This window comes from Channa argus, chromosome 10, assembly GCF_033026475.1.
Source record: "Channa argus isolate prfri chromosome 10, Channa argus male v1.0, whole genome shotgun sequence".
In the NCBI taxonomy this organism is placed as follows: Eukaryota; Metazoa; Chordata; class Actinopteri; order Anabantiformes; family Channidae; genus Channa; species Channa argus.
Genome location: NC_090206.1, coordinates 8,049,851 through 8,073,741, shown reverse-complemented (window position 1 = coordinate 8,073,741; position 23,891 = coordinate 8,049,851). Strand labels below are relative to the sequence as shown.

Below are 23,891 nucleotides of genomic sequence, written 5' to 3'. Positions count from 1 at the left end.
GGAGGGGGGGAATTAAGTAATCGTTTTCACCGCACAATGTTTGCGTAGGCTATGACTAAAATCAACTTCATGAATAATAATTAGATCGCGTGAGACTATTTCTTCTTAAATCACTGAACAACAACTAATGTAACTTATTAAATTCACCATATGCGGTTTCCCCTTTTATTTCTGCATATCACCATAATATGAAGTGACAGACCACAATGCTTCTCAGCAACTTGCTCAGAGGCTGAAATATAGAAATTTAATTTATTTGTATTTGATTTTAATTAGTTAACTAATCGAGCTTTTATATTTGTATTTGCTAGTTTGGAGCTTTTCTTGTGGGCGGCGTCCTAATTCACACCCACATTGCTGTTAATAAGTGTCACAGAAAATACAAAATGTCCTGCATGTTATGGATCGGCAGCCAGAAACAGGGTGTAGTCAGTGGAAAATTGCACTTCAAGGATTGGTTCGACGAGAAAAAAACATTTGTTAGACCGGCTTTCTGCAGTTGAAGGAGTGACTTGGTAGAGGTGCAGTGATGGGGTTGAAGTGGAGCGACCGACTAAATCAGTGCCAATGTTTTAATTGCATTATATTAGCCAGACAAACATGTATTTGAAGGTGATAATTGGCTTTTATTTCTTTTCTTTTTTTAATTACAGCTCAATTATTTTATGCTGCACAAAGCTGGCTTGATTTGACACGTTGAAGGTGATGTTTACCCCTTCATATGGGGTCTTATGCACAGAAAACACACTGATGGTGTTTCTGTGTAATTTATTTCTGCAATACAAAAACTGAGACTTTAACATTTACCTTTAACTTTAACAAGTGCCCTAAATAACATAGTTTTCATTAATCAATATTAGTTAGTTGGCAAGGACACCAACAAATGTTGTCATTAGTATTTAGAAAATTGCACTGAACACTTAAGGTTTTTGTAAGTTTTTTTTTTTTTTTTAGATCAGCCATGCAATTACAAGGAGCGTTGCCATTTTCTTAGTGACTTATTTACCAATAAAATAATATTTAAATCATGGGCATTACGGGCGTCCAAGCACAGTTTCAGTATTATTTGCTGTCACATTCAACGTGCTAATTATGCTATCTATGCAGCTGTCTGCACCTATTGTACGCTTCTAAAATCTCCTAGTGTGTCCGCTTCACCATCTTTTCTTGTTCTGCCTTCATTGTGAGCCGGCTGTCTCACATGGACTCAAATTCATCAATGCGCTGTTTGGTGTTGCCCTGGCGAATCTGACGAAGGGTCTTGTATTTGTCTCGGCCTGCCTTCACATTCTCAGCGTGGATCAGGTCATTGGGGGTCTTTTTGCTCTCGTCTACAGCTCCAGCTAGCTCAGTGCTCAGGAACTGAAAGAGAACACAGAAACACAATGAATGAAATCCTCATACCTGAGACAGTGTAGGCGACTATTCAGATGTCTTACCCCTCACCCTCATATTCCTCTCAATCCCTATCTGAAAACACTCTATTAGTATCAGTTATTAAGTACATTTCTGTGCAATATAATATCTTATTTTGGCTGTAAGACAGAGACCAAATCTGTTACACCTGTAACAGACCCCAGCATGACTGAGAGTAAACTTTTACATGATACCAACAGAATAATAATCTACCTGCAACTCTGTTTAATTAGGTACAGTGCACTTAGTTCATGGTGAAACACAATTATTTGTGGCAATTATGCTGCTAAATTTTCCCCCGAATCAAAGCCTGTATATGAATTCTCAGGTAACAGAGCAGCTGTACCAAAACACCATAGCTGAGCCTCAAATATACCTACACGCCATACCCCTTATGAAGCCTAATATCTTCTAAATGATACACTAATCAATAAAAAAGGAGTCAATGATTCAGAGCCTGTAATTTTATGGACCATGCTGTCATGGAGGAGTCTTCATCCATGACAGCAGCTCCGTGACGCTACACTACTTATAGGCACAGTTGTGCTTTAAGCTAATCCTAATGCAGAACATACTCACAATGTATACACAGAGTATAGATCAGATTTTCATTTATTTTAATTTACTTGGGAATAAATTATCATCCCGATAGAGACACAAATGTCTGTACGCATCACATTGTTGTGTCTACTTCAGAGTGAGAAAAAATAAGGTCATTAGGATTCATACGATGGGTATCCAGAATGCTTAAAAGAAATATCGTGGAAGTTGTTCTTAAGATATTTCAGTAGTGGCCCTATCACTGGCTTAGCTAAAATGATGGACTTTTTTATTTTGAGCTATAAGTTTGGTGTTAATTTGAGAAATAAAAAGAACTTGGCAAAACTGATTGACTAATGGAAGACTCTTCTTTATTATACTAACAGATTTCAGCCCAGGGCCTGTTAATTTGAGTAAAGTCTCGTCTTGTTCCAGGTACTATCTAGTCCCCATCGACACAATCACATTGGCCTCAGCATTTCGCTGGTTGGCTTTTACACAGTGCATTGTTTACTGAACCTTTAAATTTAGATATGGAATACACTTTGTTTTGTTTGTGTCTAAACGCTCTAGTTTTGTTAATCTCCAGCTGAACATGACCTTTGATCCAAGCGTGGAAGAGAACAGCGAATCAGCAGCATAAAACAAGACATTTTGCTGTATTCTCCTTAATTTTACCTTGAGGTTTTTCTGCAGCCTCTGGTTCTTCTGGGCCTCTGTTACTCTTTCTTCCTCACTACGATCTCGGACCATGCCTGGAGAAGTCAGCTCGGCACTGGCCTCTGCACTGCTTTCATCTGTCTCATCATGCTCATGCATATGGGGGTTGACTGAATTCTGGATGTGGACACCTATGAGTTTATTCTTCAGCTCCTGTTTCGTTTGCTCCAAATCAGCTTCTACCATCATTGCCTGTCAACACACATCTTGCAGTAAAGTGCTGTGGTAAATTATTAAAATAATGTAGCCCAGTTGTTTCATTCAAAATATGATATAAACACTTAGAAACAAAGTGCATTAGGCACTTTTTTCAGAATGAAGGCTTAGTGCTATGTAAATAAGCATTGAACCCAAAATGTAAAAAACATCTCTGTCTAAACATAAACAAATATTTAATTAGCAAAACTGTTATCCACTGTGAATAAAGTTTCCCATGCTCATTAGGAAACATAAGCCAGAAGAACACTGTGGTATTCCCTGACAATGTAGAAACCACATGCAAGTCAAGTACTGCACTCATTTGCATTTAAAGATTTGCATACACTTTTGCTAAATGGTTTGCATCGCATTTGCATATGTTTTTAATGGTTTGGTTTACCCAGCTTTGGTTTTATGTGGCTGATATTTGACACATCAATAAAGCAACCCCCCTACACCCCCACACCCCCAATATTCACAATTCTACAGTATGGAAGTCGAGAAAAGTAGTATACACCTTGCTTATATTTTACCTGGGTCTAACACTTAGCAGTGTCAGAGATCCCTCTTTGATCATATTTGATTCATAGCTTTTTGCTCTCATGATTCTTTCATTAATTCTCACCCTTTTCTGCCACCTCTTTGCCTCCTCGTCCTTTTTCTTCTTGGCATCTTCCAGCTGGGAAATTTTAGAGGTAAGCTCTGCCAGCTCAGTGGCCTTTACAACACACACACACACGGTAAGAGAGTTGAGAGGGCTCCTGATCTTTGGTCTTAATTAATTTGAAATAAAAAGCAGAATTAAATAAGTAAATAAGTAATTTGGTGAGGAAGCCAAAAGTCAGACGTATTATTTAATGACATCGATAATTTACTGGTTAGTTTCTAGCTTTGTGGACTTCAGCATAGGTAAATGTGTGTAAGGTTATTGCATAATAAGTGTATTAATCTCATGCTAAATGTTGACTCTACAGTTCAGTAAAGATCTGTCTCAACGCTATGCCTTTTTGTTTTGTTGACTGAATAGAATTCTCAAATGAATTGAAAATGTATAAATAAAATGAAAAATACCAGGCCTTCCTGGTTCTTGCTCTGAGTTTCAGAGTGCTGGAGAAGGGCTGCTTTAGCTTCCACTGCAGCTCTGCGGTCCTTGTCCAGGCGCTCAGCCTCCTCCTGAGCAATTGTTCTCTCCTTCTCTAACTCAAGAGCCCTGTGAGTCTGCTCCTGCAACTCTGAAATACACATGCACATGTGTGCACAAATTGCCACCACATATACAGACATGACCAAAAAGTATATGCCTTAAACAGACCTTCAATCAAAAATATTTCAGTATACTAAGCCATTGTTTGAAGTTGAGAAACATTTATATTCAGAAAGTTGTCAGACCATCTTGAGCTCTCTTTGTCTGCTCTTCAATATGTCTCAATCTCTCCATCAGCTCCATGGTCTCACGGGCAATCTTCTCTGTTTCCTTCTCAGCATTTTCTCGCTTTTTTTTCTCACTCTCAAGCAGAGCCCTGACAAGAGAATTGTGCATAAATACACTTCTGAAAAAAAAATAAAAATCTTCTGAAAGTTCCTTCGTAAAGCAGAGAGAACACATTGTAAACTGTTAGAAAAAATCATCAGTACTTCCTCATTTCTTACCTCTCCATCTGCTTCTTGTTCTTCTCCTCCCTGGCCTGGGCCTTCATCTGCTGCACCTCAATGGTGTCAGGTTTACGTCTGCGCATGTACAGGTCATGATTGCCCATGCATAACGCCAGGATACGTTTGTTGATGCGAAGGCGAGGTACATAGAAAACAAAATCCTGAAACACAGAAAGCAGTGATTACTTAGCGGATGCATAACGAGAACCTCATCTGTCTTAAAGTTTAAACACTGACTTAAAAAATGAATTGGATAGTTCAGTTTGGAGGAAATGTTTCCACTACTTCATTAACTCTTTGATGCCTACCCTAAGCCTGCGCATGCAGCCAGAAGGCTGTGAAGAAGATCAAGCACCAGCTGCTCTCATTACACTGCTAGCTGTAATTTATGCATTTAGCAAAATTGGTAATTACACGAGTAACAAGGATTTACGATTCTCTCACACCTCCTGTTTACAACCACGGTGAACAAATATGAATAAGCATATCTTTGAAGAAGCATTTGTAGGATCTTGTTTGTAGTGGTGAAAATGTTTTCATAAAAACAGCTAATGCTATTTCGTAAAAAGTGTTTACCCCGAAGCACTGGGGAATGAGTAGCTTTTTAATCCCATCCACATGATCCATGAAATGAGTTAAGATAAAATGAAATCCTCGTTCAACATACCATTGAGCTGCACTAAAGGGAAGCCTATTTGCCTAAGTTTTAGTAAATAGGAAAATTACTAAATGACTCCTAAATTGAACTATCCCTCTACTTTGACCTGGCAGTAATGACAATAGTTAATGCATTTTGTGTAATAAATCACTATTAAAGGATTACTTTGGTGATTTTCTAAATATATCATACTGTCCACAATCACCATACACACACTAAAACCAACACTGAATGTTCTGTACTTGTTTGTTTGATTGTCAGCCTGCAGTCTGGATTTGCTTGTTCTGTGCCATAGATCTCCATTGTTGTCCAAAAACCATTAAAAACTCATAAGGCAGACACACAGCTCCACTGGAAGACACACCTCCTCATTCCAAAACATGTGGTCAACATATTGGTAACAAACACTGGCCCGCATGCTCTGCATTGGAATATTCTTGTACTGCGGCCGGTCAACTGCAGATGCATGAGATCTGTGGAGTTATGGTTATTCACATCAATTTAGACATTGGAACTTTATGTCAGCCACATGTTTTAGAATGAAGACATATGTCATTTAGTGGAGTGGTGTGTCTGGCTGATGTGTTTTTAATATTGTTTGGACTATAATAGAGTTTTTTGTCACAGATGAAGAACCAAATTCCAGGCTGCAGGCTAACAACAGACTGAACGTGATTATACAAGCGTCACCATGGCTTTTGCATCTGTGTGGTGAATAACACAACTCATTTAGAAAATGACTGAAGTTATCCTTTTGGGATGTTTGATGGCAATGTTTTGGCGTACCGGAGCCTTCTTGTCTATTGGCTTGATGACAAACTTCTTGTCATTGAAGGAAATGTTTCTGATTTCACTCCAGGGGAATCCAATCTTTGGAGTCATCCTGTAAAATATTGGCATGGTTTGAAAGTATAGTAAGGTCTATGGTATCGGGTTACAATGTTCTTCACTGACACTTAAAACAGTTAAGACACAAAAAAACACATCAAGTCAAACACGACTAACCATTTAAGAGACTGTGAGACTTGGGAATCACAGTGCTTTGAGCCTAATGCTAACATTGTACTCAAAACCAATATAGGGTGTAGTTTTACTACATGTTGCAGTAGCTTGCTGTAAGTTCAAGTAGATTTCCATACAAATTTGCAGAGTGATTCAAGCATTTTTGTTTTAGCATTTTTAAAATCATTTTTTCTGCAGACATTTTGGACAGTAAAAGGAAACACTGAGAGGCTGCACATGTGTTTTTCTTCTTGCTTCTTGATTTGAGTGTGACTTTCAAAGTGCTGAGGGCTGTTTTAAGTTTCATTGCTCACCATAACTCTTTGCTAAAGGTTTTATGTGTAAGCAGGAATTAATCGGGATCACTGTGGTAAACCAACTGTTTGAAACACAGACTGATCATCATTACCATTCCTAATCACTAGATGATACACTGAATTACTGTAGATTTGTAAGGGACATATATGTACATTTCTAAACTGCAACTTACCTGTCCTTTTTGTCGTAGATATTCAAACCCAGGGCATCTACCCCCAGCGACAACTCCGATCCTTTCTTGTTCTTGATGCTAAAGTAGTTGACCCCATACATCTCCAGATCCTGGGCTATCTTCAAGTACTCCACCATGGCATCTTCTCTGTGACATGGAATAAATGAGCTATAATATATACATACATACACACACACACATTTTCTTTTTTTTGTAAGACTGCAGTACCTTGGCATTCCCTTGTGCTCTTGATGCCACACCTGTATTCTTTCCTCCCACTGATTTTTATTCAGCTTGTGCTGCTCCAAAACCCTGGTTTTATCAGTCAAGAGGACACACTAGTTAGAATACAGATGACAGAAGCTGGAATTATAGTGAACTACCTGAACTACCTCTGTGGCAGCAACTTCTCCCTTGCAAGGTATCCTGGTACGTGATAGTCTTTCCTGTACTCTCCATGTTTGACTTGAACTGCATATGAGGCCAAAAGCACTGCAGTCTCGGGTGGACAGTATATGTCATCATTTAGGATACTCTCTTTTACCTACATAACAAGACAAAAGACAGAAAGGTCTGTTCTTCTATTTTATGATACTCTTTTGTGCAAGGGACTACAAAGTCCCGACTTATACCCTACACTAAAAAGTCAGAAACGCAATGCTCTTTTGGTGTTTCATTTGTGCACCTGGAACCAATTATGTGTGCTAGTACTTCCTTATGGAATCCCCACAAAGATTAACAGATGCATGAGTCATTGTGAAGCCCCCTACTGCCATTGTCCAGATTAGATAGAAATTTGTGTCTAAATAATTTCTGTTTCTAATATGAAATTAACTTTTTTTTCAGCATGTATAAGTAACTTTCAAAATGTGGCTTGTTTGTATGAAAAACAAAAAGTAATGCAATCAAATATTAGTGAGAATTATTATGAAAATGGTTTAGGGTTGCAAATCTACAACATCCTGCTCTTTAAAAACACCAGTGAACTAGCTGTGCATTGATCACCAACCTGCAGAAAGAAGAGGCGTTGTGTTGCTTCTTGTATCAGCTCTTCTGCAACATCCTCAGGATAAAACTTTGCCCTGAACTTAATCAACAAAGGGTTGTCCTTTTTTACATCTTGAGCTGTCACCTGGGATTGGGATCCAACAGCAGAGAGGTACCAGAATTAGGAAATAAGTACTAATTAGCTACATGGGTTAATTTATGTCTGGCTGTCAGAGGGGTTGAGTGATGCCATCAAGCAATACAGAGTTGATACACAAACTTTCTTCTCACCCTCTTGTTCAGCTTGAGCCAGGTGGAGAAGCCTTTGCTGTCCCAATACTGGAGGCCAAAGAACCAGGTTTCCCTCAGCCCGATTGTCTTCACTACCTAACATTTCAATGGGTACATAATTACATTTTACCTGTTTGATTGTAATTTTATCATTCCTGGCACGCTCCTGTTTTATCTATCAATTTATCTTATTTTGCCCCTCTGTCCCTGTGAGTCACAATCGCTCCTGCTGTACCCTCACATACAGAATTTAAAACTATTCTCAACTGCCATTCCTCAGCTGACCACCAGATGCCCATAGACTTTACTGTATCACTTGAACATCCCTTCCCCCTCTGTCACCTGTTTCCCAATTATCAATCCAATCACCTGCTTGTAATACGTGTTTGTATTCCCTGAGAGACGGTTGTGTGTCTCCCAGTCTGCAAGGGTATGGACTCAGTCTTGCCATTTATTAACTGTTAGCTGTGATATGCACTGTGTACCTGGTCAAAAAGCTGTTTGCCAGTTGTGCTGGGCAGAATGGCAAACTCCAGCTCAGCATCCATGGTTGTGACTCTGACATTTATCTGCCAGAAACACACACACACACACACACACACACACACACACATAGACACACACACACACAATGAGATACAGAAAGAAAAAAATCCCTGCTGTTCATTCAGCTGTGTCACTGGAAAAGCATCTGCGACTATTCAGAGCAATGAAAAAGAGTGAAAAAGAGCAGTAACAATCCTGTTACAATCTTTCTTCGAAACACTGCTAATCTGTTGTTTCTGTTAGTTCTGACTGCAAAATGACCAAAAAGAGGATTCCTTACATTCTTCTGTTCAACCAGGAACATCCAATCACAAGACGTTGGTGGGGACTACAATCAAAAAAAGAAGCCCACAGAATATTTTGGACTTTATAGAGAATAGTATGGGGTTCATTCCACGATGCATAAGCATTAACGATGAAGTCAGAGGAACCTTAATTTTCTTGTTCATTTACATAGTTTATCAAACCATATAGAGTACATATTGCAATTGCTAATTAGACTCACTTATAAAATAGAAAAAAGCAGCACAGAGGACAAATTAAATGGTCCATTTTTGATGAAATTTAATAAGCAAGGCAGACTTCCATTAGTGCCTAAAATAATAGCAATATGGATAATGTACTTCAGTTCTAGACCTTGCTGAACAGACTGTTTCAGTGAATAGTTATGAAAATAAGAAAAGTAGAGTTGTTTTGATTTATAGATAATGTGACAACATTACAACAAATCCAGGAACACAGCCATAACAGACTTGAAGCATCTGGTGACTGGTCATGCTATCATCATATGTTTTGCACTAAAACAAAACAACAAAAAACTCTTTGGGAACAATAGAGTGATTCCTTTTTGTTGAATTTAAATGACAGAGAAGACCTACGAATTTCAGTCAAATCACTGCAAATGCAATGTAAACATTTTCTCTAAATAAGAAACACAATAGAACTGTGGATGTACACAATGAAAGATCACTACTTACAGTTGACATTTTAAATAAATTCTGTAGTCCAAACACTTCTTCAAGGAGATGCTTGTAATAGACTTTTCTCTGCAGAGTCATATGAAAGTGCTCACAATACCTACAAGGATTATACTGAATGAGAATGGACCATTGTATTGTTTGCAAGTCCTCCTCTCTCTTAGTTAATCCAATGGCAACCCAGGATCCATGCATTTTTACATCCTGTGAAAACTTTTCCTCTTCAACTGATAAGGCTTTGACCGTGTATCACTCATTTAGTTCTTGGATATTATTATAATTAATTTATAGAAATGTAGAAGCCAACATCTTAGCTGCTGCAGATGTTCCAATATGAACGGAGAAGCCAAGAGATTCTGTTAATCTAATAAAGTTTTCCAGTTCACATTTTATTGTTGTTATGGAATAAAATGTTTTGATGTGTTTGGTTTTGTTGTTAACTATCCATATTGTAATAACAGTGATTGTAATAAATACCAGTCCTGTAGCTAGAATTCAATGCATATGCAGACGCTTAAGCCAGTGGTTAAATCTCCTGTCAGGATTGAATTGGGTTAAGACAAGTGAAAAAGCAGTGCCTGTCCCTCCCTCATCAATGCCATTGTGGTGCTGTTGAGCAAGACCCTTTATCTCAGTTGTTTAATCCCAAATGCTACTATGAACCTTCCAGGTCTGCATGGAAATTGGCTCGAAATAAATCTAGGAGAGAAAAACACTTTAATTAGTGTATTCATATATTTATGTGTTTCTTGATATGCTAAGTTCACATTCAATGATATGCTGCATTGTTACTGCTCTTTTTAAATTTTAAAACATTTTTATTTTTAGATCACCAAATTCCTGGACAAATTTTTTTGGGAGATGATCCCCAGCAAATGTGGGACATAGATTAGATACTGTAAGTTTGGAGTATTTTATATGAGTATTTCTATTATATACTTTTTACAGTAACTGCACTTTTTCTAAATCTATCTGAAAGCAGCAGCCACCAGAAATGGCAGATTATAGCTTATTAAATACAAACAACTGCTAGAAATGGCAAATAACCAAAGCTAGAATTAGCACATGTCTAATCTATTTAGTGAAGATATGTGTTTAATATAAACAAAAATTAAATAGTAATTAATGCAATTACTTAAAAGTAAGGTTACGAAAGCATGAAGAACAGCCACGTACGGCCTACTAGCGTAACTCATCACACGTAAGCACGGTTTCACGTTGCGGGCGCGTGCTCGGTAGCGCGCACACCGGCCTATTGTGATTTTTATCAACAAGGGGACCACAGTGGCCTTACGGGTAACTGAGCAAAAAAAGGACTGCTACGCCATGGGGGACGAACAAGAAATAATGTGCAAATTAGAAAATATCTTGGAAATACGGTGAGACTGGTTGCCAGATGTTTTGAGAAAAATCTTGCTAACGTTACCCTGTCAAAGATAAGCCCCCTGGCTTCGCTATTGTTACTAACCTAGCTAAGGTAATATTAGCCTCTGTTCGCAGAACAGAGAAACCTTCCTTTGCCAGTTTTCTGTCATTTAGCTTGCGACTTTAGCTTAACCCCAGCATGGATCTGAAAGAATTGCTACAGCCCCAAAAGAGATATATATATATATATATATACACACACACAAACTGAAGTTTATGGTGGACTTTCGGATTAAACATGCATGCAGTAGCAATCCAGATGTGTGTCAGATGTGCCCTGCTAATGATAAGATTGGGCAAGCTAGCTGCTCAGCTAGCCAGCTTAGCGGTCTGTCATTAGCCACATAGTACCGGTGCCACAATGTTGTTTGTTTACGCTTATGTCTTTTTAGCAGCGACACTGAGTAACTGATGCATGTACAGAACTCATTGATTAGGAGCATCCGTTTCATTATTAATTAACTTACATTAATTTGACACAAATTGAAAGGACTGCATAATAGGTGGAAAAGAATTATTCTATAGTCCCTTTGTATCTGTGAGGAAATGTTTTTATTTTTAAAGTGTCATAGAACTACTATGAAAACTGATCCTGTTGTCTCTCACTGCAGGAACAAGACCATTCAGATGCAGAAGATTAAGTCTCGTCTGAAGATTGAGTTTGAGGCTCTTGAGTCTGAGGAGAAGCACCTGAAAGAATACAAACAAGAGATGGATCTACTTCTTCAGGAGAAAATGGCACATGTGGAGGAGCTGCGGCTCATCCATGCAGATATAAATGTGGTGAGTGAGATACTGCACTCTGAATTAACACCCTTTGTGGAGGACGTATTAAAGAATCCTCAGTTAAACTTTCAGATGAGCACCAATTAGGAACAGCAATGAGAATAGTAATGTTACATAAACACCACATAATAGTGTATGCCATTTTAGCTCCTGTATTATTTTCAGTGAAAAAGGCATTTCTAGGCAACTACAAATAGCTTATGCCAAGAAGTGTACTCATGTATTTATCTAATGCTGTCTTTTTCAGATGGAAAGCACCATCAAGCAGTCAGAAAATGACCTGAATAAGCTGCTAGAAACAACCCGTCGTCTGCACGATGAGTACAAACCTTTGAAGGAGCATGTGGATGCTCTCAGGATGACACTAGGTCTACACAGACTCCCTAACCTAAATGAAGAAGAGGAGAAGCTCTCCTTGGAGTCAGTATACATGCACATACACACACAAACAAAATGCAAGATACACTGTAGTTCTTTTTCTTAGTTTTTTATGTTACTTTGCATTGTTCACAAGGTATAAGTGTATATTTAAGTCTAAAAATTCTGTTTGCATAAATTTGGACATGTACAGTGTAACTACACAGATGCTAACAGATAAAGTATAGAAACACACTTCCAGTGCAGTGGAAAAGTGGGCAAATGTGTTTCAGCTTGTAAACCACATACATTTTCAACAGTTGATACTAAGGCACACTTGAACATCATCCCACACAAAGTGGTATATTGTTAGTTTCACTCAACATAGTGATGTAGAACAGGGTGTGGTGTGTCCAACAGTACAAATCATGTACTGTATAAAAGTTTTTGAGGTTCGCAGCCAATCCAGATATCAAGTCTACTCAGACTAAGTACAAGTACATATACTTTTGAGTATTTGCTGATACTGAATACCAATATGAGTTCCTCTGGTGCTTTTACTATGCCTTCACTGGAGAGTGAAATTCTCATCAGTCCACTGCACAATTAGGCTGATGAGAGACACTGGGCAGACACTGCTGGTCCAAATACCAGGAGTGACGCTGAAAGCTGAGGACACCCCTGAAGACTAGCTAAGACTTCCAAAGACTGAACAATTCACACTTAAACACAGGTTTCTAGTCTGTGATAATCTACAAGGAGCACACAAGTGATGACTCAGTGTCTGTGGGCAGAACTGGCAGACAAACTTGTTAATCCCGCAACACAATTCTTGTGTGTACTTTTGCCAAAAACTACTGCACTGTAAACATGCACTGTAAAGCAAGCAAAAGAGCAACAGGTTTAAGATGAGATGCTGAATGGAGAGGCACAAATGACCAGAATGTAGAATCTACAAAGAAAAATGGAGGTAAAATAGCTTTTTAAACAGAAGTGAATTTGAAGTAAAACTGTAGTGGCTTTAGATCTCCCTTGGTTGTCACCAAAGTTAGATTTTAAATAATAAATATGTTTTAAATAGTTTTCATGAGGATGGCTGGCAGCTAGTGCAGCTGCAACTCATGACTTTAGAGCTTGTCGTTGGCTTTACGTTTTTTATCATCACATATTTTAAAATGCCTCTATGGCTGGCACTTTTCCACCTCCACCTACCTGCTTTCGCAATCTGAGGTTAAGGAATAGTGGTATTGGTTTCGATATTGGAGTAGTTTTAAGAGTAAGAGCAGTATAGGGCCTGATACTTGTATTATGACATTCTTAGCTGCAACAAAATTAGTAGTTTAGTTGGTTTATTTATTTGACAACAGCTGATGAATACAGATAATTGTAGCATACAGTACACAAAGAAAAACCATATATCAAATGCGGCTCATCACACTTCTAGAAATGTTAACCTTTGACAGAATCTTAGAATTACCTCCTCATCAAAGAGAAGTCTTTGCCATTGCCTAGGTCTGTTAATGGTACTTGGGTCTACTACTGTATCAATTTCTGAAATACAGCCAAACATGGTACATAACAGGGTATGACATCACATCAACAGTTTGTAGTTAGGGATCTTGATGACAGTTTCTGTCACCATGTCAGAGTAGTTTAACAACAACATTATCCAAAACTAATGTTAATATCCATCTGGTATTATTCAAGTGCTTACAGTGTGTTGACACAAGCAACCTGAAAATATTCAGAAACAACCACATGAGAGAGAGAAATCTGGTCGCTACAAAATTGGAAGAGGAATTCAATTGATGTGGCATCAATAGAACTGGAGAACAAGCTTATATTTGGAAAACTCAGTTCACAGTTAGATATATCTCTAATGTAACTAACTTTCCTACAAAATGAACAGACAATATCAGAAAGTAGGGCAGGGAATCCTAGATCAGATGTCCTTAGCTTTATATGACAAGATTAGAAATGTTAGACTATTAGTACTGACAGAGAAGGATGCCAGGAGTTGACAAGTTCAGGAATTAGTCAGTAGCATTTATATGCTGTTAATGTTAGATTTTAGTTTTTTATGAAGAAACACTTGAATTGCTGTGGAAAGTCCATTAAAGCAGTTACATATTCATATGGTAGTCCACCGTGTTATTGTATTAACAAACAGTAACTAATTTTTCATGATTTAAAATCCAAAAGCGAACAGAACATTTATTCTTTGTGAATGTTTCCAAAGTATACATATAGTTATGTACATAAAGTTATGAGACACCAACATCTACAGATTTTATTCCTTTATCTAAACAATGTAAACACGGTGGAACAGAAGCATTGCAAAACTGTGCAGCAAACAAAGGCTATTTTAAGCATGGTTGCAATTACAAACATGGTTAAAAATAACAAGAGTTAAAAGTAAATTGTGTTAGGTATGAAGAATAATACAAAATATGTCAGTGTGGTATTTTATTGGCTGGTAGAAGCACTGGAGCATCACCAAGTTTGTATAAAGTAGCTGTTATATGATATGATGATATGACAGGACTTAACTGAGATGTTGTTTTTGGCAAATATGTTTGTCAATTGTGTCTGTTACTTTGAGCTCCATACACCAAATTCCTTTTACTTCAACGGTACTTAGGTGGCAGCAGAAGTCTCTGCAGCAAATATCTAAAAACATGGTATTGAATTAAATTTATTTTTAGTTTTTATTTTCTTTGCCTTTTTTAAAATAAAACATCTCATTAGCTCGCTTTACTGTCTTTGACATGTCCAGGTGGTAATGTGGTAATGTCTTGTGACATTGTGTCTTGATAAGTCAGGGCTGTTTGTCTATTTGGAAATTAAGGTCCAACCATGATTTTCCGCTGCCTCTGGCCTCAAAAACGGACAAATATTGTTTTGAAGTTGACCCAGTTTTAAGCAAAAGTCCCTGTTTACCACAAAATTGTCACATCATGGGATGCTGACACGTCACTGTAGAAACTGCAGCCTGGCATCAACAACATTTGGCAACTGCAAATATTAACTGGTGCTAAAAATGGGGTTAATCTCAGAACTAGAATCCTGTCTATCCTAAATCAAAGGTTTTGCATTTTTAATTTAATCATACACACTTTGCTCTAAAGAAAAACTCGAGAGACACAGTGAATGGGTTTTTTCAGGCTATAGCAATGTCAATGACTCAGAGCATTTAGCTAAAAAAAAAATAAAATAAATTGCAGTTAGAATTATTGTCACAGATAAAAAGCCTAATGCTGAAACGTTGCTGCTCTGAACACTGACAGAATTGCCGGCAGGCTGGCTTTTCACTTTTACTGTGTGGAAGCACAATGATCATTTCTGGCCAGGTGGTGCTCATCTTTCTTTTTCTTCTTAGTGGCATGCTCCTTGATGTTTTGAGAGTTTATGACATACTCAGAAAGTTGTCTTATTACTGTTGTTCTTAACAGACCGAACTCATTAGAGAGAGATACCTGAGGAGATGTTAAAGTTATTAATCTCCCTCTTGTGTTGCCAACAAAGTAATTTATTTAGTCCTTTTAATAATCGTGGTGCCTACTTTGATTGCATTACAAGGTGCGTAATAAATAATAAGTAATAAATCAGCAATATATGTGCAGTCTATGTCTCAGTAATAGTAATAGGATTAAACAGAAACACACACACACATTATATATATATATATTAAAAAAATCGTTTAGCTTGTGAAGGTGTAGCTTGTGAACATGCTTTACTGATCATGTCATAGTGGTTACAGGAAATAAAACCCATTAGTCTTCTGTTGATGCTTAAAGTTCTGTTCTATTTTGAGAGAAACCAGAGAGGATAATGAAATGCGATATCACCTTTTTTATTTTTGAAAATGGGCCAGTCAGGCATAAAGTCCAAGGCCAAATTTCTTTCCCAGTCCTCCCCTGCCCACACAAACAGACATGCTCGCATGCATGCAGACAAACACTATCAGTCACAAGGACTGTACTTTTGTTGAGAGTTGTACATGAAAAGAGGATGTGTGAGCTTGACTATAATGTTCTCCAATTTAATTCTCCTTTGTCAGGTTTTGCCACTCTGTATCTCTTGATACACAGGGTAGATGGGATAATCTTAACTGCAATATGGGCTCATAAGAATCACAGCTAGCTGTCTTTCATTCTTTTTCTTTCCTTTGAACAGTTACTTTGAGAAGCAGAAAGCCGAGTGGCAGAAGGAGCCACATGAGCCCGCCATCCCAGAATCCCTCGCAGCCGCCGCAGCAGCAGCACAGCAACTTCAGGTGTCGCGAAAGCAAGATGCCCGCCAGACAGCCACCTTCAGACAGCAACCTCCACCTATGAAGGTACACCTTCTACGGACCCAAAATCCGTTTTTGAGGTTTGAATAGTCGGTAGAAGTTGTGACGTGATAATGGAGCAACCATATAAGGCCATAGTTAAAGGTTAGGCTGCACTGTATAGAGCTTCTAGCATATAAAAAAAGTCACAGTGAAGTTTCAAGATGTAATCGGTTACTAAGAAGCCAGGAAAACAAATGACCCCAAGTTTAAATGAAAATAAAATTTAAGCTTTGTTAGATACCATTATATTACACTTGCTTGTTTGTCTTTACAAGACAAGATTGATATAAAGTTAAGTAACTTTTGAAATTTATCTCACTCTCTCCAGGCTTGCCTGTCCTGCCACCAGCAGATTCATCGTAATGCTCCCATCTGCCCATTGTGCAAGGCCAAGAGCCGCTCCCGCAACCCAAAGAAGCCCAAGAGGAAGCCAGACGAGTAGAGCCTTCTCCAACTTCAGCTTCAGTAATGTGTAAAGGGAACTGGTCCAATACACTGATTAAAGATCAGCCATGTAGATCACAATATATGGCAGAAATAACACCAGTGCTTCAGGATCCACAATGTGTTCAGTTTAACAAATTGTCTTAGTGATTTGGTCATAACCTCTCAATTATTGATTGATGGTCTGATAATGTTATTGTGTTGTTTTTATCAGTACTTTGGATGTGTTTATATGTAACTGTATGACTTCCATAGTAGGTGTACTAGTCCCTAAACATTGTAACTGCAAAAATGGACCTTGATAAAATTTCCAAATAATTTTGTCCAAGTTGCTATTTTTTATTGCCTTAGTATTGTACTGTACTTCCTAATGTTTTGCAATGCATGAGTGCTTCCATAACTATGTATTATTTGTGCCAATATAAAATCTAATGGGTTTAATTGTGAAGTTAAATAAAACAATGTTTTAATGTTTACAGTGTTCTAGTGATCATAGACTGGTCAAAAAAGCTAGATACATTTGTTCTGAATAGTGTTGTGTCAAACTTTAATACAGTAATATGAAAATAAATGTTTTGTAACAACCTTGTTAGCACATTTGTTTTTATGCTCATAACAAAGGCTGGATGTTTGTTAGTTACTCGTATGATGGTAAACACAGCTGTAGTAGAACAGGATAATATAACACCATCAGCATATGCACCAATGTTTATTGGACAAATGAGAGTTTAGATTGAGTATGAAAATAAAAATGGTAGGAATATGTTTGACTCCACCACAACATTGTCATTTAATTGTATTAATACTGTGCCCATCACATCTGCAGCTATCTGTCTGGAAAAGGACAGTGAGATCTTGCTAAATGAGTTCCTACAGTGGTTTTGTCAGGGTAACCCCGTATTTCATCTGTTGCCAGGGCAACTCCACGTTTCTAAGTAGTTGCTAAGGCAACCCCAGGTTGCTGTGACCCCATATTTTCACCAAGTAGTTCCTCCCAGATCCGCTTAGGGGCATCTAAGGAGTTTGGCAAATTTTACACAAACTCCCCCAACATGTACAATGGTATAAGAGAAAACTATCTCAGGCACTCAGGCTGGTCAGCACACTGATATATTATTTAGACAGGTCTGCTCTGTCCTTAAAGTCACTTAACGTTACTCCATAGATCACGTGTGTGTTTAGTCCGGCCTTCAGTGTTTGGAACTGCAGTTGTGTCTTCTTCCTCCAGATAAAAGTCTTCAAGGCCAGGGAAGCGTTTTCTTCCTGACACACGACGCACGCACTGGGATCATGGAGCTTCACCTCAGCAGCCTGCCACCAAATATATAGCACACATGAAGTACAGATATAAAATATTTTAACTGTGCATAACAACACGTGCTTAGATTGTTGCCAGACCCGTTTCATGTCCTCTTTGAACATTTTGAGCGTCACCATTGACAGGAGTTGAACGGGAACGTGTTGAACTTCAAGACCTTGACACGTGACACCGAGGGAGGTTTCGCCTCTCCCCCATTTATTGCGATCTCGTAGTGGGAGGATACACTTTGTTTGACCTCTAAACTCATCCCCTGGTACAACTTGTCTTTCAGGTTTCGTCCCCTCTCGCCCTCTGCCTTTTTTGTGTTTGTGTCTCCTCGTCCCCATTTCCGAAGAACCTTTTTGCAGCAGATTGTTTCGGACACGACCAATCATTACTCTACAGTAATTCCTCAGTGCTTCCTCCTCCATGCTGTACGAAACTCAAGTCAAAAGCTGATATTAGATATTAGCTAACTGTTAGTGACGGTTTGAAACAGCTTTTGTTTTTGTTTCAAAAAAGTATTTAAAGAAAAGGCCTCTCGTTGTTTACAGGGTAATATAAAACGCATATATCATTTGGCTTCTTTTTTCGCCTACTCAGGCTTTACCCACGGAAAGGCTCTAAAATACAAAGGTTATTGTGAAAACGGTGTTAATAGCGGATCGGTACGTGGCCCTGCGCTTACAGTTGACGTCACCCATTATGATTGGCTGAACGGTTGCCGTAATTTAGATATATCGCTAGTTTGCGCACAGAAGGAGAGCTATATTCAATATACTACACATTTTTAAAAATGTACACTCTTAAATATTATTGAAAAATGTGCTAAGGCAACCCCAGGTTGATGTGAACGATCGCTTCTCGTATGTCAGCCAATTATAATGTTTGACGTCATCTGCTAGCGCAGGACCCCGAACCGACGTTACCTACCTACCCCAGTAGTTTCCATTAATCAAACTTTTTTTTATAAGAAATCTTTATGTATAACAATCCATTTAACAGTAAACGTATAACAAAATGGGAGCCTAGGGTCCATTAAGATCAAGTTGTTTAATTAACTTAAATTCATTCAAAATATTAAATATCTTTATGGCTTTAAACTGTTCTTATGGTGGGATGAGATGCGTCTTCTTTTTGTAATGTTACTGTAGCTGCCATCACGAGTTCCCTACATCATTGCTGCCACCTGGCGGTTTATAAGCGTCACACCAATGACATGAATCCATTGTCATCATTTAGAGCAGTATCCCTTAATTCATTTGTTGTATAGTGTGTCTTTACGTCACAATGTCGTTCTATGGAATCACATTTATTTGTATTTTGTCGGGAATGTAGCCCCAGTAAAACACACATGCACACACACGTGCACTATATTGACATGATGAAATGTTAAAGGTGTGCTGCAAATTCAGTTAATTAACTATGTAATAATATTAATAATAACAACAAAAACATTAGGCTGCAATTTAATATGTCACAGTAGACAACAGAGAAAATGGAGCCACTGCTGCAGTTCTGAGTATCACCTGTTCTTTTCCTTGTGACAAGTCAACCTGTGAAAAATGTGTGAAAATGTTCTATTGTATTGGTGTTGCTGTTTTTCATTTTCATGGTCATTTTAGAACAGTTTTTTGCATTGAAACCAGTGCAACTGTCCTGGTGGTTTAACTAGACCTTTCAAAATTGTTTACCTAAAAATTATGATGATTCAATTTGAGGATTCTACTTGTCATTGCTTGCAAAATAAATTACCCATAACAGCTTTAACTGAAACATGATAAATGATTCTGTAACTTCATTATACAAATGTTTATTTATAAAGCAATTCATAGGACGAGAGGAATGATAACTGGAGGAGGCGTATCTTTGTTTATCTATAGCAGTTATCAGTTTGTTGACTGAGATGATCTGGAGAATTCGGAACCTTATGTCATACAGTGTTAATTCAAACAAACAGCTTAAACCGCTTTTTCGGAGGAAAAAGTTTGATAATGACTATTTACCATCCAATTAATACTGATATGAAGCTTTTTAATCAAAGTTTATCGGATGCTTTAAACTAAACACTGAGGCAGCTGTGGCTCAGTTGGTCCAGAGACCACAGGGTCAGTGGTTCGATCCCCCGGTCCAGGGTACGTGTTGAAGTGTCCTTGGGCAAGACACTGAGCTCCAAGTTGCTCCTTGTGGCTCAGGTGAAGACCTTGCATGGCAGCCACCGCCATCGGTGTGCAAGTGTGGGAGTGTGTGTGAATGAGAAGCAACATTGTAAAGCTCTTTGAATAAACACGCTATATAAGCGGCCATTTACCGTTTAACTAGGGTAAAAATATTCACCTCATAGGCAACTTTAAACAGCACAAAGTGCAGACTTTTTAAACTGATTGTACTCAAAATATATTGTATTATCTAATACATATGCCAATAAGACATGAGGAACTATCATAACACGTTTACAAATTATTTTGATTGGGATTGAATATGTAGTATATTGTATAGGGATATTTCACATCATGTACCAATTAAGTGTAACTTTCAGAAATATTGCAACAATTAAATCACCTGCTAATAGATATTGCAAAGTTTATGTTTTAATAAATATGCTACTTAAACATCAATAACTTCAAGTCAAAAACAGAAAATGTCCTATAGGGATATTTTTTCCATGAGAGTAATCCTAACATATCCCACACAAATTCCATGCATATGTTTAGTCGTTCATTTACAGTTTTGCACTTGGTTTAGTCTTCAAGGATAAAGTAAAAACAAATCTTCAGGGGAAAAAAATATTTAAAAAGTAAATCATAACCCAAAACCCTTAATTTTAAGAGTATAAAACATCCATCCATTGTGTGTAAGCGCTTGTCCTGTGTAGGGTTGCAGGGGGGCTGAAGCCTATCCCAGCTGTCATAGGGCAAGAGGCGTGGTACACCCCAAACAGGGCACCAGTCTATCCCAGGACCACCACAGAGAGACACACACAGACCGACAACCATTCACACCTACTGGCAAGTTTGAGTCACTAATTAACCTAACATGCATGTCTTTGGACTGTGGGAGAAAACCAGGGTACTCAGAGGAATCCCATGTAAGCACGGGGAGAAACATGGGAACTCCACACACAAAGAACAGCTCAGCTGGTCATAATGAAATTGGTATTTTAATAATTAAACATAAAGATATATAATGAAGACTTATCTAATTGGCAGCATGGGGGTGGAGTGGTTAGTGCTGCCACCTCACAGCTAGACGGTTGGGGGGTCGCTCCCGTGAAGTATGGATGTTCTCCCTGTGCTTGTGTGGGTGTGCACAGTCCAAAAACATGCATGTTAGGTTAAGTGGTGAATCTGAAATTGCCTGTAGGTGTGAATGGTGGTCAGTCTGTCTATGCTTTATGTTGTGGCCCTTAAGATAGACTGGCAACCTGTCCAGGGTCTGCCCCCTGCCCGATGACAGGTTGGATGGGCTCCAGCCCCCCTGCAGGCCAAATAGGATAAGTGGTGACAGATGATGGATGGGCTTTTCTAATTGTAGAACCTCTCATATGTTTGGCAGGGACATAGAAATTGGTGTTGTTCCCAAAAGTTTTAAAAGGTTAAAATGACGCCTTTATTTAAGTCTCATCCTGGTAATTAATTTACAAACTATAGTTTCATATTCATTTACCTTGTTTCTCTAGAATAATGGGAAGGTTAGTCTATACAAGAGTCCTAAAGCATTTAAATGAAAAATATTGCATAGGAGCATTAGTATGGATTTCAAAGAGGATATTCTATAGATATTGACTCTATAACTACTACTACTCTCCTTTCGGCTTATCCCGTGAGTTCAGGGTCGCCACAGCAGATCATTGTCCGCATGTTGATGTTGATTTGGCGGATGCCTTTCCTGACACAACCTTCCCCAATTTCTACCGGGCTTGGACCAGCACTGCATCACTGGGGAGGGGGAATGGGCTGTTAGGGGTTCAGTGTCTTGCCCAGGGACACTTCAACATATAGCCAAGGCCGGGGATCGAACCACTCACCCTGTGGTCCGTAAGCAACTGCCTTTACCAACTGAGCTATAGCCGCCCTGATATTGATATTGACTCTATAACAACTTGAGATAAAACACAGGGAGCAGAAAATGAAAATAATAAGTTTGCACTTGGTATTTTGAGAGATTTGTCTAAAGCGTTTGACACTGCTGACCCTGATCCTTTTGTTAGGTCACTAAATGTGATGTGGTTTGGAGAGAGAGCAGAGTGTTACAGCTAATGGTCAGGCTTCTAACCCGGTTCAAATAATTTGTGGGGTAACGCCAGGATCTGCTTTGGGACCTTTACTATTTTCTATCTATATTAATGTTTTTTTTTTTTATCGATTTGTAAATTGTCTTCTTCTGTCCTTTTTGCTGATGATACCAATATGACTTTATCTCATGCAGATACTTAAGTTAAAAATAGTAAAGAGAAAATGTAGAGATGGTTTCAACAAAATTTGATCAAACCATAAAAGGTCACATTTCATAATAATTACAGAAAGGGACATGAAGTAGAAATTAGTCACTTATTGGTGGGTGGAATGCAGATTACTCAGGCTTCTCACACCCATTTCTTAGGAATAGTAGTTGATGAGAAATTACATAAGAAAAAAAAAACATATTGGTAATATAGTAAAACAATACAACTGTTAAATCTTTGCTGGGTCAGGATGTTTTGTTTATTACCTCTTTATTTTTATATGATTTATCCTTGTTTGATTTATGATAATATTGTTTGGTTTGCTAACATATCCCCATTTAATCTCCATAAGCTACATGTACTGCAAAAGAGATTTGTAAGATTATCCACTTATCTAAACTCCAAAGAGCCTTCTGCTCCATTTCTGCAAAAAGCTCAATATTGTTTCAGTATGCAACGTTTTTTAAAGATGTGTGTTTATATGTAAGTACATGCTTATGCCACAAACTCTGCCATCTTCTTAAAGTGTTTTATTTCTTTTTGTATTGATTTCAATTATTATTATTTCTCAGAATACTAGACATTCACATCATCTTCATCTCCCTTTTTATAAAACCAGTCATTGGCAGCATCCCTAAGATGTAGAGGCAGACAGGTATGAAACACCAATTAGCAAAAGCTCATTTTAATTAAAAAGTGTGTTCCGTGTTTGTCGTTTTTTAGCATTTCGTATGATTGAATTTGGTACAAGACTACAGCATGTTGACCGCTCCAGTCACATTTACTCTATTTTTTTATGTCTTTTTTCCACTTTTATGCAGCTTGTATGTGCAAATGAATAAAGTAAACTAAACCTTTCTAACATACACATATGGACAACCATCGACTCTCAGTTTATGGTAATTTACAGTTGCTTGTTTTATGTCTCTGTGTTGGAGTAAATAAAGCTTCCCCTTCCCGTGCCAGGAATCCGGCCTCCTGTGTCATCTGCTGGGAGAATGTGACTGGTTTGGGTTTGGCAGAGGAACAGCTGGCTGACTGCTCCTGTGTCTGACACAGACTGAAATGTTGCCTTGGTGTGAATGAGGAAAGCAGGCTGATAACAGGACACATGCAGGTGACTTTTTCATAAATTATGTAAATATGCACTCAAAAATCTAGAAATGCAGCTGAGGGCTGTTTTAGCTTCAATACTCAACAGCTTCATCAGCTAGTGAGGTTAAGAATTCTAACTTTGTGACATGCCTCACACTAACACACACACACACATAGAGTCTCCATTTTAATTGGTGTTTAAGTCATGACACAGAGAGACACAAAG

The 23,891-nt window shown here is 38.2% G+C and overlaps 2 protein-coding genes across 2 annotated transcripts; one reads left to right on the top strand and one right to left on the bottom strand.

Annotated features, from left to right (window-relative positions):
- Positions 1-96: 96 nt before the first annotated feature.
- LOC137133712 (moesin-like) lies at positions 97-9,770 on the bottom strand. The gene is made up of 12 exons (XM_067517552.1): positions 8,441-9,770; positions 7,956-8,051; positions 7,687-7,809; positions 7,070-7,221; positions 6,678-6,989; positions 5,972-6,068; positions 4,525-4,688; positions 4,264-4,394; positions 3,946-4,106; positions 3,500-3,592; positions 2,635-2,868; positions 97-1,362 (listed from the first exon to the last, which is right to left on the bottom strand). The coding sequence occupies exons 1-12, from the start codon at positions 8,567-8,569 to the stop codon at positions 1,198-1,200; spliced, it is 1,857 nt and encodes a 618-aa protein (XP_067373653.1). The 5' UTR covers positions 8,570-9,770; the 3' UTR covers positions 97-1,197.
- A 928-nt stretch (positions 9,771-10,698) lies between these two features.
- zc4h2 (zinc finger, C4H2 domain containing) lies at positions 10,699-17,411 on the top strand. The gene is made up of 5 exons (XM_067519036.1): positions 10,699-10,857; positions 11,515-11,686; positions 11,937-12,109; positions 16,223-16,385; positions 16,711-17,411. Exons 1-5 carry the CDS (start codon positions 10,805-10,807, stop codon positions 16,822-16,824), a joined length of 675 nt encoding a protein of 224 aa, XP_067375137.1. The 5' UTR covers positions 10,699-10,804; the 3' UTR covers positions 16,825-17,411.
- Positions 17,412-23,891: the final 6,480 nt, after the last annotated feature.